We start from the raw sequence: 16,388 nt of genomic DNA, 5'->3' as shown, positions 1-16,388 counted from the left end.
ATACCAGTTGATTCAATCCTATCAATCTCTATTACAAAGGTTAGGGCGTTTCTTATCTCCATTCCAGGGAGTAAAGATTATGTAGCTTAAGCATGATTGTTTGTAGTTAAAGTGATTAACTACCCGCCTGGCACTTAGTTAAGGAGTTTCATCCCCTCCCTAACTTCAGGGGAAAATCCCTACCTGGGGAAACAACCTTTCTCAGAGAGGAGACCTTGGTTAAAACACATAGTGCCAAGAAGGTGGGCAAACATTTTAAGAACAGTATGCCATATATGCCAGGTCCTTTGAAACAGCAAGCATGGACCGGCTCCCGGCAGTTAGTATCCCTATTTTATAAAACTGAGGTTTAGCAACAATAAATTACCTTCCTAAGGTCACAGTGAGTGATAGATGCGGCATGTAAGTTCATTGTATGACACCAGAGACCATTTGCTTCACATTCTGTTTTAAGTATTTTATGATTTGGGGGTCGAAGAGGATTTATACATCTCACATTCCTTTATGTTACTCAGTTTTATAAATTATCTATCTTTAATGCAGAGATGAAGTTGGGCTTAAAAAGTAATGAATTTCTTTTTCTAAAAATATCCACAGTGACTCTCTTTAGGCTCTCAGTGCATATCTATCCCATGCAATATTAAAAAATATTGAGTGAAATTAAAGTGATACCTTGAATTATCTATATAAGTTTTGTAGTCATGCAACTTTAAAAGTCTTACAGTAATAGTACTGATATAATACTTCTGGCCTAGCATTAAAAATCTTCATTTTTAGCCAAATGAAATAGGATATATTAGTTAAGACTTGGAAGTTATTCTTTTGAACACCTTTCTACTCTCTAATTGTCTCTTTTTCAGTTCATTATAAGATCTCACAGATGTATTATAAGACGTGACAGAAGTGACACTTAGACGAAGTGAAATCAGACACACTAGTTCACAGTGGTAAAGAAATTCTTGAACACCCACTGGAAAAGTATAAACCTTTCCTAGTTTACAGTGACTCTAATGAAAGTTTTATTGCTCTACAGTTTTCACATATGTGCAAGCTTTCTGCATTTGTATTTGCTCTTGTTAAAGTATTTTTAGAAGGTACACCATGTTCATATTAATATAATTCAAAAAAAATTTACATTATTTATTAATAGTAATGTGACTAATATATGGGGGTGGTTGGAGGGTCGCATGAAATCAGCATCATAAGCACATGTTTATCAAAAAACCCCAGTTGATTCCAAGTTTAGAGCAGCCTAAAATAAGCCATGTGTTCTTTGTTGTATTAATTCATTGTCATTTAAATGTGTTTAATGTTCCTTTTGGTTTCTCTGGGGATAAGAAGCGAAAGAAAAAAAATATTCAGTTATTTTCCTGGAACAATATCAAAATTTGTATCTGGCTTAACACATATGACCTTACACTCTTCAGAGGAAGTGAACACATGTTCTGTGAGTAATCCCCTGCTTAAATCTGCAGCCAAGCAAAGGAGCAGTAAGATCAAATTCCAATGTTTTTTCTCCACTAAAGTAAAATTCAGAAATTACATTATCAGGCTTCTACCTTTATGGTCAGTTACAGTTTTCTAGAGAAGAAGTTGACAGGTGGTCGTGTTGGTGGTGGTGGTGGTGAAGGAGAAAGAATTGGTGATATTGGAATTGTTGATGAGAGTGTATGGCTTGCTCCTATGATATCCATTTGGAAAGCTATGCTTCCAGTAGTAGTTATGCTCTTTTTGTCATTTCTGCCTTGTGAAATGAGTAAGAGTAGGTAATACAGCCTGGCCATAGATCATTATTCTTCCCAGTATACAAAGCTAAGCAGAAAATTTAGGGACTATTTATTACTCATGACCTTATTAGCAACAGAAAAAAATCATTTGAGGATTGTATAGACTAATAAAAAGGATTTTTTTTTCTTTAACTTAAAAACAAAGCATTCTATTTGTTTGAAAAATTGGGAAGTGTAAACATAAAACTCTTTAGTATAACTGCTGACCTCTGAGGAGAAACTATTTCCTGGGTTGTACCCATAGCATATAGAACAGCATAACCCTTGGGCCAAATGAAACCCAGCCAAGAACTAACCCGTATCTTCTAATCTTTGCTCTAAGTCCCGTTTCTCAACCTAGGCACTGTTGACATTTAGGATGGTCCAGTCTTTATTCTAGGGGCCTGTCCTGTGCATTGTAAGATGTTTTAGCAGCATCCGTGGCCTCTACCCACTAGATGCCAGTAGCACCCCACCCTCTGGTTGTGACAACCAAAAATGTCTTCAGACATTGCCAAATGAGAGGTACAATCACTCCTGTGGCAGCCTCTCCCCACCCCAGTTAAAAACCATTGCTCTAAGTATGGGGTGCGGCACACATAATAATACAAGAATAAACTGTTGTTTCTCTTACAACTGTAAACCTACTTTTGTCCCACCCTGTACATTGGTGATTTGTTGATAAAGAATATTTCCAGATTTTGGTTTTAATTTATAATATTTTAAGTATTTTGGTATAGAATAGGTTTTACTTTTAAGAGCTGTAAAAATAACCTGGGAGCACTTTTTCTAATTTGGGCGTAAAAGTGAGGTCAAGATCTTTCTTTGATTGTAGAGTTGAACATTATGACCTTTGGATGCCTAGTGCAGTGTGTTGTTTTTTTCAGACTGCATTAGGTTGGGACTCTTTAGTGAGTCAAGGCCCTGTACATGCTAGTCAAAATGTAAAATAACAGAGAAAAGCATTTGCAAACTGGTCTAATGAGTATAAGCCCAGCATTCCCTCTCTAACTAGAATATTCTAAACATATACCTCAGCAGTAGGTGTTCATCCTGGCCACCTAAGCTATTTATCTAGTCAGGTTAAACTTATCAAGTAGTCTGTGAAATATGCCGCATTCACATTTGTTCATTGCAGTAGACTTAAGACTTTTAACTTTGGTTTCTGGTGCATATCATCTTGTTTGCAAGAGGAGGAAGCTCTGAACTCCATCACATATTTTAAAACATTCTTGGCACATTACTTGTGGACTGTTGGTGCCCTCCCCCTACACAAAATACTGAAAAAGGACAGCTCCATTTAATTGTTCTCTTTATCAGTGTGCACACTAAAGTCCTGTTTTTCATCAAGTAGTATTTATTGTGCTAATTTAAGTAGAAAGTATATGCTTTATGGAGGAAAGGACAAGAAATGTTTTGTGTGTTATTGAGACTCAAACAGAAATATGAGCATAAGACAAAAATTACTACTAACACTCTGCTTATACTTTCTGTAAAATCCATTTTAAAATCACAACCTTAAGTAACAGCCTATGGGGAATACATTAAATGCAGCAACCTGCCATTACTAAGTCAAGAATTCAGCTGTTAATAGGAAATTCTTGGCTTTCTGAAATCCATCAACACTTCCAGCCACGGAAAAAGCTGCCTTAGTTTCTGTTTCCTAAAAGAAATACACTTATATTTTGACTTACTTCATTTATTCAGTGGCTACATTTTAAAGATCAAAACATTTCCAGAAAGCATGTATTTATCTTTTCAGTGATAAGAGAACATTTCAGGCTAGTTTCATGTTAGAAACTCTATCTTAGGGTAGTTGTTTGTTTGTTTTTTTCTCTAAGGAAAAATGTTAATGATTGTTCAAAAGTTACATTATAATTCATTTATTTTCACAGTGAGGGTTTTATATTCCTATGTTTCCAATTTAGATGATCTCCAACAGAGATATTCAAGGTATTTTCATGATAGTTTCAGGAAAAATTTGTGTGTGTGTTTTCTCTGATTTGTATCACATTCTAAGTTTTATATTTGCAAAATATCAGTGGGTGTATCACACAAAAATTCACATGTTTATTTTATGGTGCCTTTATGCATTATTATATTAATGAGTTGGTATGCCTAGTTCTTGTGTATAGGATGAAAGGAGGTGTAGAAGATAGGTAAAGTTTCACACTGATGAAAAGCTAAGCTTTATAGGAGAGAGATTTACGTAGGAAGCCAGGTTGTAAGTACTGACTAACCTTTAAAAGTAGCTTAAGTAACAGTACTCATGGATTTGAGAATAAAAATTCTTTATCAACAAAGGATTTGAAGCATAGTCATCAGAATCTAGGTCCAGAGCTGTTGTTTCTTCATTAAAGGTAGTTTTGAGACAAGATTTAAATTATTTCATCTATAATAATAAAAGTGTAATATGCTAATTAGACCAGACGTCCTTTCGGACGACCTTCTGGATGAAGCCGAGGCTGTGAGGGAAGCCCAGGTTCTGGGTGCCAGAGGGAAGCCAGTGCCTGCAGCTGGGGGAAGGAAGGGCTACTCCTGCACGAATTTTGTGCATCAGACCTCTAGTAGGTTAATAAACATTAATAAACATTTGCTTTGCAACTACTACTTGCTAGATACTATGTTAAGTTCTTATTCATAGGCCATTAAAGCTTTCATCTGTTCTACTAAATGATACCAATTCTACATTGTTCTTAAAAATAATATTTCAAGATAATGGTAAGATAACAGAACATTCTATGACAGCCATCTCTATCCATATTAAGATTAAAACCCAGCAGTGTCACTTTCAATATTGTTTTTTTGTGCAAGCACCGAACTATTTCAAACAATGATTATCAATAGCTCTTTTGAACGGGAAAATACTATCATTTTAAAAAGATGTATTAATCTTCCTATTAAAAAGAATGTATTTGAATCCTGTCATTAAGGAATGCTAAACTGTAGAATCGGAGCAGCAGCTGAAACCCTTCTCATCAATAATGCATGTCTCCTGCCCAGTAAAATAACACATTTCATAAGAAAGGAACGGATGTACATATTTTATTTTTACAAACAATGTGTTAAGTTACCTGAGTTTTCATATCCAATTTCTGAAGAAATTTCTAGAACAAATAATGCTACTACCAAGATATTAAGGTCATTTCCCCTAATCTTTAAATAAACATTTTCTCATCATTTTGTAGGGAAACAATGAGGCTTTTGCAGAGGGATTACTAAACAGTCGAATTTCAGTAGAATATAAAATTAAACTTCAATAAATATTGCTTTAATGCCTTCAAGAAGGCATGCCTTGCAGTGTGTCATATAATCAGTGATGGCATTATCTTTAGTATATAGTAAGTACTTTCAGAAATCATTCACCTCACAGATTTTAGAAGAGGTTTGTGATATTTGTAAATGAATAGGTGAAACTAGTCACATACTTTCATTTTTATAGTTTTCATTTACCTCAAATAATTACTATGGTCCTAGCTGGTTTGGCTCAGTGGATAGAGCGTCGGCCTGCGGACTGAAGGGTCCCGGGTGCGATTTCAGCCAAGGGTACATGCCTGGGTCGTGGGCTCGATCCCCAATGGGGGGCATGCAGGAGGCAGCCGATCAATGATTCTCTCTCATCATTGATGTTTCTATCTCTCCTCCCTTCCTCTCTGAAATCAATAAAGAAATATATTAAAAAATAATTACTATGAATTGATATTCTTCAAGTTTGGATTCATGACATGTATATATATTTTTTGCCAAATTATGTTTACTTCTAATTCAGATTGGAAGGTCCTTTGAACTCAAAAATTATAAAGTTAATTATTGATTATTTTTACCTAACCTTGCTCTCTTGGCTCCTGTATATAGATATCCTAAGAACTATGTCATCTTTTTTATCTTGTGTAAAGAAAGTGTTGGTAGTATAAAATATATAATAGAATACATTTTTAAAAATCCTGTGTATTTACAGTTTAAGTTAAAGATGTAAGAATAATTTATTGTTCTTTTAACTCTTTTTAAAGGTGATGGATGTGGACACACTGTACTAGGCCCTGAAAGTGGAACCCTTATGTCTATAAACTACCCACAGACCTATCCCAACAGCACCGTTTGTGAATGGGAGATTCGTGTAAAGATGGGAGAAAGATTGCGCATCAAATTTGGTGACTTTGACATTGAAGATTCTGATTCTTGTCATTTAAATTACTTGAGAATTTATAATGGAATTGGACTTAGCAGAACTGAAATAGGTAGGAAATTTTCTTATAAATGTACATGTAATACATTATTGCCTGAGTTATACAACTAAAGCAGTTTTTGATACTTATGATTGAATGACTACTATATGGATAATAATGTGGGAAATTATTGAAAGCCTGTGTGAATCTCAAATTTGAATCTTTTGGGAAGAGACAATATTTATCTGTTTGTTTGTTTACCTTTGTAACAAGCCTGTGCTCGTACCCTTGCAACAAAATGCCACTGTAATATTTCTAAGGAGAAAGTTAATTATCTAATTTTTTTTCTTTGATCATTTTATTTTCAATTAAAGAATACAAATATAATTTATGCTTATGAGGCCAGTATATCATGGTCATTAAGAACAAGGGCTTTTGATCCAAACTTCTTGATATTTAATCCTAACTCTGCTGTTAGCTTGCTCTGTGACCCTGAGCAAGTTACCTGACCTCTCTGTTTCCTCACTTATAAAATAACAAATGAACTCATTATTTAAAGTACTTAGAACAATATATAAAATACAACACATGCTTAGTAAATATTGCTGTTATTGTTAATCTTAGCTAAGAGCAGTGGTTCTCAATTATGGCTACATATTAGAGTCACCTGGAAAGACTTTTGAATAATACTGTTTAAATAATACCTGGTCCTCACCTTACCAGTAGTTCTCAACCTTCCTAATGCCGAGACCCTTTAATACAGTTTCTCATGTTGTGGTGACCCCCAATTTCATTGTTACAAATTGAACATAATTAAAGCATAGTGATTAATCACAAAAACAATATGTAATTATATATGTGTTTTCCGATGGTCTTAGGCGACCCCTGTGAAAGGGTTGTTCGACCCCCAAAGGGGTCGCGACCCACAGGTTGAGAACCGCTCCCTAAAACGCATTGAATCAGAATTGATTGGGTAGGAGCCATGCCTCAGTAGTTTAAAGTTCCAAGGATAACGCACTTTGTAGTCTAGTTAGGAACCTTTGGCTTAGAGAGCAGCACCTTGCTCTTAAGCAAGACAGGTAGAAATTTTTATAAGGTGTTTGGTAAACTAACATCATAAAATAAAGAATTCTTGGGTTTTCTGAATTTATTTGGAAACATTTATTGGTACAAGTGTGTAAAATATCTTTTAGAACCATAATTGGAACCCAGTATCTTGTTCTTTGAACATCTTATTTGTCCTCTGGCTTCCTCTCCATCTATAGTCAAATCCTTCTCTACTTTTTTGCCTCTTATCTACCAAAGGAACAATTCCTTCCCTGCTTCTCTGACCATTAATTGATAACTTCTGTTGCCCCTGTTAACTCTGGATTAACCTGGTAGCTTGGTCACCACGTGCACATTGTCGTGAATATGTGGTATCGGATAAGCTTTTAGGAACGAAAATACCCAGTGATTTAGAAACACTATTACTGTAACTCTAATAGAGAACAAGTGGATATCAAATGCCTCCTGAGGTGATGCAGTACAGAGTAAACAGTACCACCTGAGCAGTCTTGCAACAACAATGAAGAAAGGTGAACCACAGGGTAATCAAGCCCACGGCCGTTCAAGGGAAGAAAGGAGCTAGAGAAACACATGCTGTCAACCCTAAAGTCTGTGTAGGCATACCTTGTTTTACTGCACTTCACATAGGTGGCATTTTGTTACAAATTGAAAGCAAGAACCTCCACTAGCAAAAAGATTGTGACTGACTTTATTGCGCTTCCTGCTTTGTTGCAGTGGACTGCAACTAAACCCGCAGTGTCTTTGAGGTCTCACCTTATAGAAATGCCATTTATAAAAAGAAAGGGGAGGAAGTGGAAGGAACTGTCATATACCGGGTGGGCTAAAGTAAGTTTACAGTTGTTTGTATAGAAAATAAGGTAATAATAATTAATAAATAATACTACAAGAATAAAATCTTGTACTCACAACTATAAACCTACTTTTGTCCCATCCTTTATTGAGCTACATCTCCAAAAGTGATGTGTATATCTTGTTTGTATCTTGATTTAAGCTAACCAACTACAAAAAGATATTTTTAAGGTAATTAGAGATATTTTAAGAAGAATTGGGCATTCAATAATAGTCAAGAATGATTGTTTTTTTTGTCATGATAATATTATTTAAAGATCTAATTTGTTAGAGATATTCTGAAGTCAAATGAAATGTCTTAAATTTGTTTTTAAATATTTCAGGGAGAAAAAAGGGTAGGTGACACAACAATGACATATAGGTGAAGCTGAGCCACGGGCACACCAGAGTTGTTACACTCTCCTCTCTCTACTTTTATATATATACTAAAGGCCCAGTGCATGAAAATTCGTGCACTGGGGATGGGGCGTTCCTCAACCCGGCCTGCCCTCTCTCAGAGTCAGGAGCCCTCAGGGGATGTCCTACTGATGGCTTAGGCCCTCTCCCTGCAGAGTGTGGCCCTAAGCTGCAGTCTGGCCTCCCTCTGCGGGAGGCAACCAGGCAGATCAGGTGAAGGTGCCCCCCACATAACCCTGCCACTGCTGCTACCAGCGCTGCAGCTGTCTGCCCTCGGCTCTCACAGGCCCCACAGCTGCCTGCCCTCAGCCCTTGCAGCTGCCACCTGCCCTTGGCCCTTGCAGCTGCCACAGCTTTGTCTGGAAGGACGTTTGGCTGTCTGGTGTAATTAGCATATTATGCCTTTATTATTATAGAAGACTAGAGGCCCAGTGCATGAAATTTGTGCACTTGGGCGGGTCCCTCAGCCTGGCCTGCGCCCTCTTGCAGTCTGGGAGCCCTCGGGGGTGTCCAACTGATGGCTAAGGCCCGCTCCCCATCAGTTGGACATCCTTAGCGCTGCTGCAGAGGCGGGAGAGGCTCCTGCCACCGCCGCTTCACTCGCCAGTTGTGAGCCCTGCTTTTGGTTGAGCAGCGCTCCCCCTGGGGGAGTGCACTGACCACCAGGGGGCAGCTCCTGCATTGAGCGTCTGCCCCCTGGTGGTCAGTGCACGTCATAGCCACTGGTTCCACTGGTCGGTTGATTTGCTTATTAGCCTTTTATTATATAGGATTTTAAAAGTTTCCATAATGAAAAGGTTTTTCTTTAAATAAAAGGGTTGTATGCTGGGACAATAACTACTATTATTGTTAGAGAGGTTGAGTGATGTGAGAAACATTTTGAGCACAGGTTTTAAATCGCTTACTGGGTTCTCATCGCTGCCATAGGACTTACTTGCTGAAAGTCAACCCTGCCCAGACTTCAGAGTCATCCTCTGTACTCTTGGAAGATGAAATGCAATAATACTTTGCAATGCTTGGGATATAGTAGGTGTATAATAGCTCTCAGCTCTCCCTTGCTTCCATTGTTTTTGTTTTTCCTTATTCTCTCTTCCCCTGGAGGAATAAAAAGCTGCAGAAAGGTAAAAGGGTGGATGTAGTAGATGTACAGTAAATCTCAGCTCTCCCTTATTTCCATTGTTTTTGTTTTTCCTTATTCTCTCTTTAACTGGATGAATTAAAAGCTGCAGAAAGGTGAAGGGTACTGAGTCATGATGGTTCCTATTGGGTTTTAGTTTGCTCCCTCCCCATAACATGGCCTCCTATCACATACCCATGGTCCTCCATTTGGATAGCACTCTTTGTTTAGTGAGAGAAAGGTAACTACCGTGACATTGCAGAGAAATGGAGATCATTTGAGAATAGTTGTTCGATGTTCAGATTAATGTTGATATGCAGAGAATTACAGAATAGAAACAAATACATTGTTAGCATCAAGATTCCCGTGTTAATGGTAGTGAATCTTCTTTTTCCTGTTTCATCTCTTCTCAGTGCCTTTTTCAAAATGAGGCAGGCCCAAGTATCTCGTGGTTCCCATTTTTTGGTGACTTTGATATAAAGCTTAAGTTTGTGGGTTTTGTCTATAACTTTTAATTTTAGGAATATTTGCCCCTGAGAGATGGTATTATGGAACAATGAAGAAAATGAAGAGGAGAATGGTTTCTTAAGGAATTATTTCTTCAGTCCTCACTAAATTCATTGGGTTGTGTTTTAACTGACAAGGCACTTTCAGTTCTTTGGCAGTTGGACAGTCATTGTCTGTTTCCTTGGAAATGTGTAATATTCTTTAAATGAATGTATTTTGATTTTATATAACTATATTCTAAACTGATAAACTTTACAGAAATCTTTGTGAAATTAACTCATTGTATTGGTACTCATTTCACTGACAGATAGGATGTGCTTAATGATAGAGTGCAGATTGGCTCTGTAGGTCTGAATTCTGTTCCTTTTCTAAGGCAAATTGAATTGAAATGAGAACATCCCATTGCGCCTTGAGTATTAAATTTCTTTTTTGATTACTCTTTAATCCTTTGTGTCTGAAACATAATAGTTGCTCTATAAAGATGGATGTAAAGTAAAAAATCCATTTGCTATCAATATCAACCTTTTCTATTCATACACAAATATTTATCTCCCAACTATTTTATAATATATATCTTTTCTCTCAATATTTAGATATTTTTTCATGTTGATCTATAGACATCTGCTAGTATCATTTCTCCATGGAAATTAATTATTGCCAATTAATCCAAAAATGAAATTTAGACACAAATGTTATTAAAAAGAAAAGTCTTTGCTTATTTGTAATCTTTTCTTATTCTATATATTTTCTGTATTTTGCTTAAAGTTTTCGATTTAAATGGAGGGAGGAGGGCAATTGTAGGTGGATCTCTAAAAGAGAAGCTAAATATTTTAAAGCTTTATAGGCATTAAAGGAAAATGCATTCTGTAGAAGAAATGTAAAAGTGTGTGTGTATATGTATTCAAAGTTATATTTAAAGATATGCATTCTGTCTTATACCTTTAGCCAAGGTGCCTTTTTAAATTATGTCTCTTAAATCCTCATGATATTTATAATGCGAAAGACTGAGGCCCTTTGGGCTTCACTTCATAAATGATTACGTGTCTCTAGCATTTTCAGTTTTTCTTTCTGGATCGTTTTTCTCCTCTCTCTATAATGTGCTTAGGTCTTCCTATTTTAAGAGGAAAAAGATAAATTTTCTTTCTCTTTGCCACCAAACCTCTCGAAAAAAGCTGTATTGATGATAATATTACATATTTAACAATGATAATGAAAGCTAACATTTTTCTGTATTCTTGTTTGGTAGAAGCCTTAGCTGGTAATGCAAATAACTGCCATGTATGCAATGCTTGCTATGTCAGGTGCTATTCAAATCACTTTTATCAATGAACTTACTTAGTCTTCGCAAGAACCCTTGAGATAGATACTGTTATCAATTCTCTCTCCCCTCCCCCCCATTTACTGATAGGAAAATTGAGGCACAGAGAGGTTAAATAACTTGTTCAAGGTTACACAGCTAGTAAATTGCTAAGCAGGAGTCAAACCTTCACAGGCTCCAAAATTGGTGTCTCTTAGTGCAAGTTTTTGACATGCTTGATTTTATGGAATCCTATTAGAATTCTATATATTATTCCCATAAAACAGAAGGTGAGAGAAAATAAGTAACTTGTCCAAAGTCACGTAGCAGAGTTCAGACTTGAACTGAAGTCTGGCTGATAGTAAAGTCCATAATCTCAACCACTAGGCCTTTTAGAGTAATAGATGCCAGCTATTATTTTTTAATGTTTTACTGTATGACTGTCGAAACTAGCAACTTTTAAATTTAATTTGATTTTTACTTGATCTTTAGAAAGAGTTGAAGGGGCCGAGAGAGAGAAACAAACATCAATGTGAGTGGGAAACATTAATCGGCTGCCTCCCACTGGCCCCTACCAGGATGGAGCCCAGGCATATGCCCTGAGCAGGTATCAAATCCACAGCCTTTTGTTACATAGGAGGTCGTCCAGCCAACTGTGCCATACCAACCAGGGTGCAGCTTTTTTCTTTTATCTGTTTATTTTGCAAAATTTCAGAGCTATAGAAGAGTTGCAAGAATTGGGTAATTTATATATCCTTTCACCCATAGTTTCCAAATGTTAACATTTTTACCATATTTTTGAAACACCCCCCCCCAATTTTTTTACCCCCCTCAATTTTTTTGCTAAACTGTTTGAGAATAAGTTTCAAACATAATGTTCCTGACACCCCTCCCCCGTATACTAAAGTTTTTATTCCCTAGAAATGTACGACATTCTTTTTTTATCTTTATTGTTGAGAGTATTACAGATGCCCCTCAGAGCAGTTATCAAAATAGAACAATTTAACTTTGATATTATACTAACCTACAGACCTTATTAAAATTTCTCCAGTTAAATAATGCCCTATATCGCAAAATTAATTCTAAGGTTGTGTATACATTCATTTGTCACATCTTCTTAGTCTCCATTATTTAAGAGATTAAAGATGAGGGCAGTTTCTGTTTCTCCTTCTGTTTCATGATGTTGACATTTTTTAAGTTTATGGTTATTTTGTAAATTCCTAACTTGGTTTGTCTGATGTTTCCTCGTGATTTGATTCAGACTTTTGGCAGGAAAGCCCTAGAGCAGTGATGGCGAACCTAAGATACGCATGTCAGAGGTGACACGCGAACTCATTTTTTTGGTTGGTTTTTCTTTGTTAAAAGGCATTTAAATATATAAAATAAATATCAAAAATATAAATCTTTGTTTTACTATGGCTGCAAAGATCAAAAAATTTCTATATGTGACACGGCACCAGAGTTAAGTTAGGGTTTTTCAAAATGCTGACACGCTGAGCTCCAGAGGTCTGCCATCACTGCCCTAGAGTGATGTTCTCAGAGCATTGTGTCCGGAGGCACACAATGTCAGGTTGTCCCATTTACTGGTGACATTAACTTGGATCTTTTGGCTAAGTTGGTATCCCCCAGATTTCTATACTGTAGCTATGTTCTTGTTTATCAGTTCTCATCTTGTGGGAAGACTCTTTGAAATGATGTAAATACCCTATTTACTCATCAAGCTTGTATCCATTAGTTTTGGCATCCACTAATAATTCTTGTCTGAATCAGCTGTTGTTATTATGACAGTTGTCATCAAGTGGTGATTTTCTGATTTCATCATTCCCTCTATGTCAGTGGTGGGGATTTGTGTGTGTGTGTGTGTGTGTGTGTGTGTGTGTGTGTGTTTACTGAAAGGGTGAGCTTTTTCTTCTTTTGTGTCAGTGTGGACTCATGGATTCTCACATTAGTCCATGGTTTATAATCCTTTACTTATTATTTATTTTGATGCTCAGATTGTTCCAAATTTCCAGTTGGAGCCTCTCTAAGCTAGCTCCTGTGTTCTTTTGTGATGTCCTCATCATTATTTGAGTACTCCCTCCTGGTCTGTCATAGGATATTCTATAGTTATCTTGTACTGGCCCTGACTCAGCCCTAAAACCAGCCATTTCTTCAAGGAACCCTGGTTCTTTTTTGTAGAAAATAGTATTAGAAATCACTATCTGATCTCCAAGTTTAGACCAGTGAGCTGCCATGCCCTTTTAGCAGATAGATTTAATAAATAGATGTATGTATTTACAAACTTACACACTTACATATGTACATTACACATAGTATATCTATTTTTAATTATGATATTTATTAAAAAGCATTCATTCATACTGATACCTTTAATCCTAATCCTATATCACAGGGTTTATTCTGTCCCTTCCCTTTTCATAGTGGAAACCACTCTGACAATGAGATATCTAGCTCCTGTTATCTATAGTACTGCCACAAATTCGTGCACCAGTGGAGTCCCTTGGCCTGGCCTGTGGGATCCGGCTAAAACTGGCTCTCTGACATCTCCTGAGAGGTCCAGGATTGCGAGAGGGCGCAGGCCAGGCTGAGGTACCCCACTGGTGCATGATTGGGGCTGGGGAGGGATGCAGGAGGTCTCCAGGGTGTTTCAGGCCCCTCTCAGTCCCGATCAGCCAGACCCCAGCAGCAAGCTAATGTACCTGATGGAGCGTCTGCCCCCTGGTGGTCAGTGCACATCATAGCGACTGGTCGACTCTCTGCCCCCTGGTGGTCAGTGCATGTCATAGCGAGCAGTTGAGCAGCCTTAACATATTATTAGCATATTACACTTTGGTTGAACGGATGACTGGACACTTAGCATATTAGGCTTTTATTATATAGGACTATAGGCCCGGTGCATGAAATTCGTGCACTGGGGTGGGTGTCACTCAGTTTGGCCTGTGCCCTCTCACAATCTGGGAGCCCTGGGGGGATTTCCAAATGACGGCCTAGTGGGCCTAAGCCATCAGTCGGACATCCTTAGCATTGCCACAGAGGCGGGAGAGGCTCCCACCACTGCTGCTGTGCTTGCCAGCTGTGAGCCTGGCTTCTGGCTGAGCGGCTCTCCCCCTGTGGGAGCACACTGACCAGCAGAGGGCAGCTCTTGCATTGAGTGTCTGCCCCCTGGTGGTCAGCGCACAGCATAGTGACCGGTCATCCAACCATTCGGTCATTTACATATTAGCCTTTCATTATATAGGATACACTGTAGATGAGGCCCCTTCGAACCATACGAAATGCAAAAAATTCACTGTTAACTCATTCTGGAATTGTCCCCACTTAAAATCAAATTGCCCGCGCCCCCCCACCCCCCACCCCCACCCCCGTGGGGCGTGTGCTGCACCTTGGGAACCACTGGACTTGACACTTTTCCTCTGAGCTTCATTTCTGCATACGCATATACCATGGGAATTGTAATCTCTTCTCCACCTACCTCACTGGGTTGTCATGCGGAGGTTCTGAGCTAATAAATCTAGAAATGTTTCATCAAGTAAGTGATGTCTAAACGGGAGGGGATTGTTATTTTTAAGCCCGCAGGTACCCTCACAGGTAGCAGGTGCTGCTTAGGGGAGGAGGGCATGATTGTTTACTGGGACTGTAGCTATGGAAGCTTTGCAGAGGGTTCCACAGGCCTCGGAGGGGCGGGCTCTGGCCATCAGCCCTGTAGCGGTGGTCATCCCTGGAGGCGCTGGCTTGGGGTAGGGGGAGTGCTAGGTGGGCGCTAGAGGAGTGGCAAGGCTGAAGGGGGAGTAACTGTCAAATCTCCCCACTTGGCACCATTCTTTAAATTGTACATGGCCTTTTCGCAGCTGTATGTGCTCAGGGCGGGGCTCCAATCTCCTGGAGCAGGGCAGGGGCCAGGCCACGGTGGGGCCAGGCGGACTAGGAGGGCGGGTTTAGCTGCACCCCCAGCATGGTTCAGTGCACTTCTGCTGCAGAGACAGCGCCACTGCTGTCGGGGAGAGGGTGTTGGGGGGGATGAGTCTGACCCTGAGGGGCCGCTTAGGCCTGCCTTCACCCTTGTCTGGAGTTGTAGGGAGGAGAGGCGTGCCTGGCCCCAGCAGAGGGGGCCCAGCAGTGGCAGGCCATGGGCTTCGGGTGCCTCGGGGCGCTGACGGGTTGTCGCAGGTGTGCTATTGTTGTGGGCACCCCTGGTAGGGGTGGCAGGGGAAGAGATTGGGAGTCGGAGATACGGGCTGCAGCTACCCCCAAGGCTGGGTCTTCTCCTGTCTGGTCAGCCTCCCCGTCCCCCTGGGGGTGCGGGGGCTGGGGTAGGGTGTCTGTGCAGGGGGATTGGAAGAGCTCCCCGTGGCTGTTTCCTCTTCCTTCTTTGCAGTCTGGGCTCCTGTCAAGCACTCTCCTCAGATCCCCAGGAACTTGGCTCCGGCCGCCTTGCCCCTCCATGGCTCCCTGCAGCCCCTGCCCCACTCGGCTCTCCCCGCCGCCTGCCTGTCAGGAGGCTGCCAGGATGCCCTGCTGCTGGGCCACCGGGGAGTATGCACTAAGCCTTAACTAAGCCCCCGGCCCGCCGCGCACCAGCAGGCCCCCCTCTGCTCTTCGCTCGCCATGCCGGCCTTTGCTCGCTGCTCCTGCCCGGGGCCAGCCGGCTTCGCTCCATCACTTGGCGCCTACGTATGCACATTAACTGCCATCTTTCTTGGCAGTTAATTTGCATATTGCCCTGATTAGCCAATGGGAAGTGTAGCAAAGATACGGTCCATTACCATTTTTGTCTTTTATTAGATAGGATAGGTGCTTTTACTTTTTTGGTGCTCTAATACACAGAAAGTAGTTTCAGGATTACTAATCCATGCCTCTAAAAGAAACCTGCTACCTAGAATTCATATTTGTTTAGTCTTAGCCTGAGGACATGTAGTCTAAATACTATGTTCAGATTGCCAGGGCTAGTTTTCCCCCACCACCTCCTACCCTCCAATGTGTTATGTTATCCATTTCTAATAAGGTTTGGTTCATTTACTTCTGTTCATATTCCATTTTAGTTTTTTTCTCTGTTCTTTGTTTTCTGTTTTCTTTGTTGAGTTTCATATGAACCTGGTTCTCAAAGTTAAAACTATACAAAAAGATAGTGACTTCACTACACTACATTTCTATCCTTTCCCACTTCCATCCAACCCTTGTAGCTAACCAATTGCATTAATTTTTTTCTACATTTCTTTTTTGTA

General features: G+C 39.4%; 1 protein-coding gene across 1 annotated transcript in view; it reads left to right on the top strand.

Moving 5' to 3' along the window:
• The window catches only part of DCBLD2 (discoidin, CUB and LCCL domain containing 2), a 100,181-nt gene that overhangs the window by 18,726 nt on the left and 65,067 nt on the right, over positions 1–16,388 (top strand). Inside the window, exon 2 of the mRNA XM_081086713.1 lies at positions 5,777–6,004. Within this exon, the coding sequence (XP_080942839.1) occupies positions 5,777–6,004 (228 nt within the window). The remainder of the gene's footprint in view (positions 1–5,776; positions 6,005–16,388) is intronic.

This window comes from Myotis nattereri, assembly GCF_964212035.1.
Source record: "Myotis nattereri genome assembly, chromosome: 3".
Classification (NCBI taxonomy): domain Eukaryota; kingdom Metazoa; phylum Chordata; class Mammalia; order Chiroptera; family Vespertilionidae; genus Myotis; species Myotis nattereri.
This window is presented reverse-complemented; position numbering and strand designations above follow the sequence as displayed.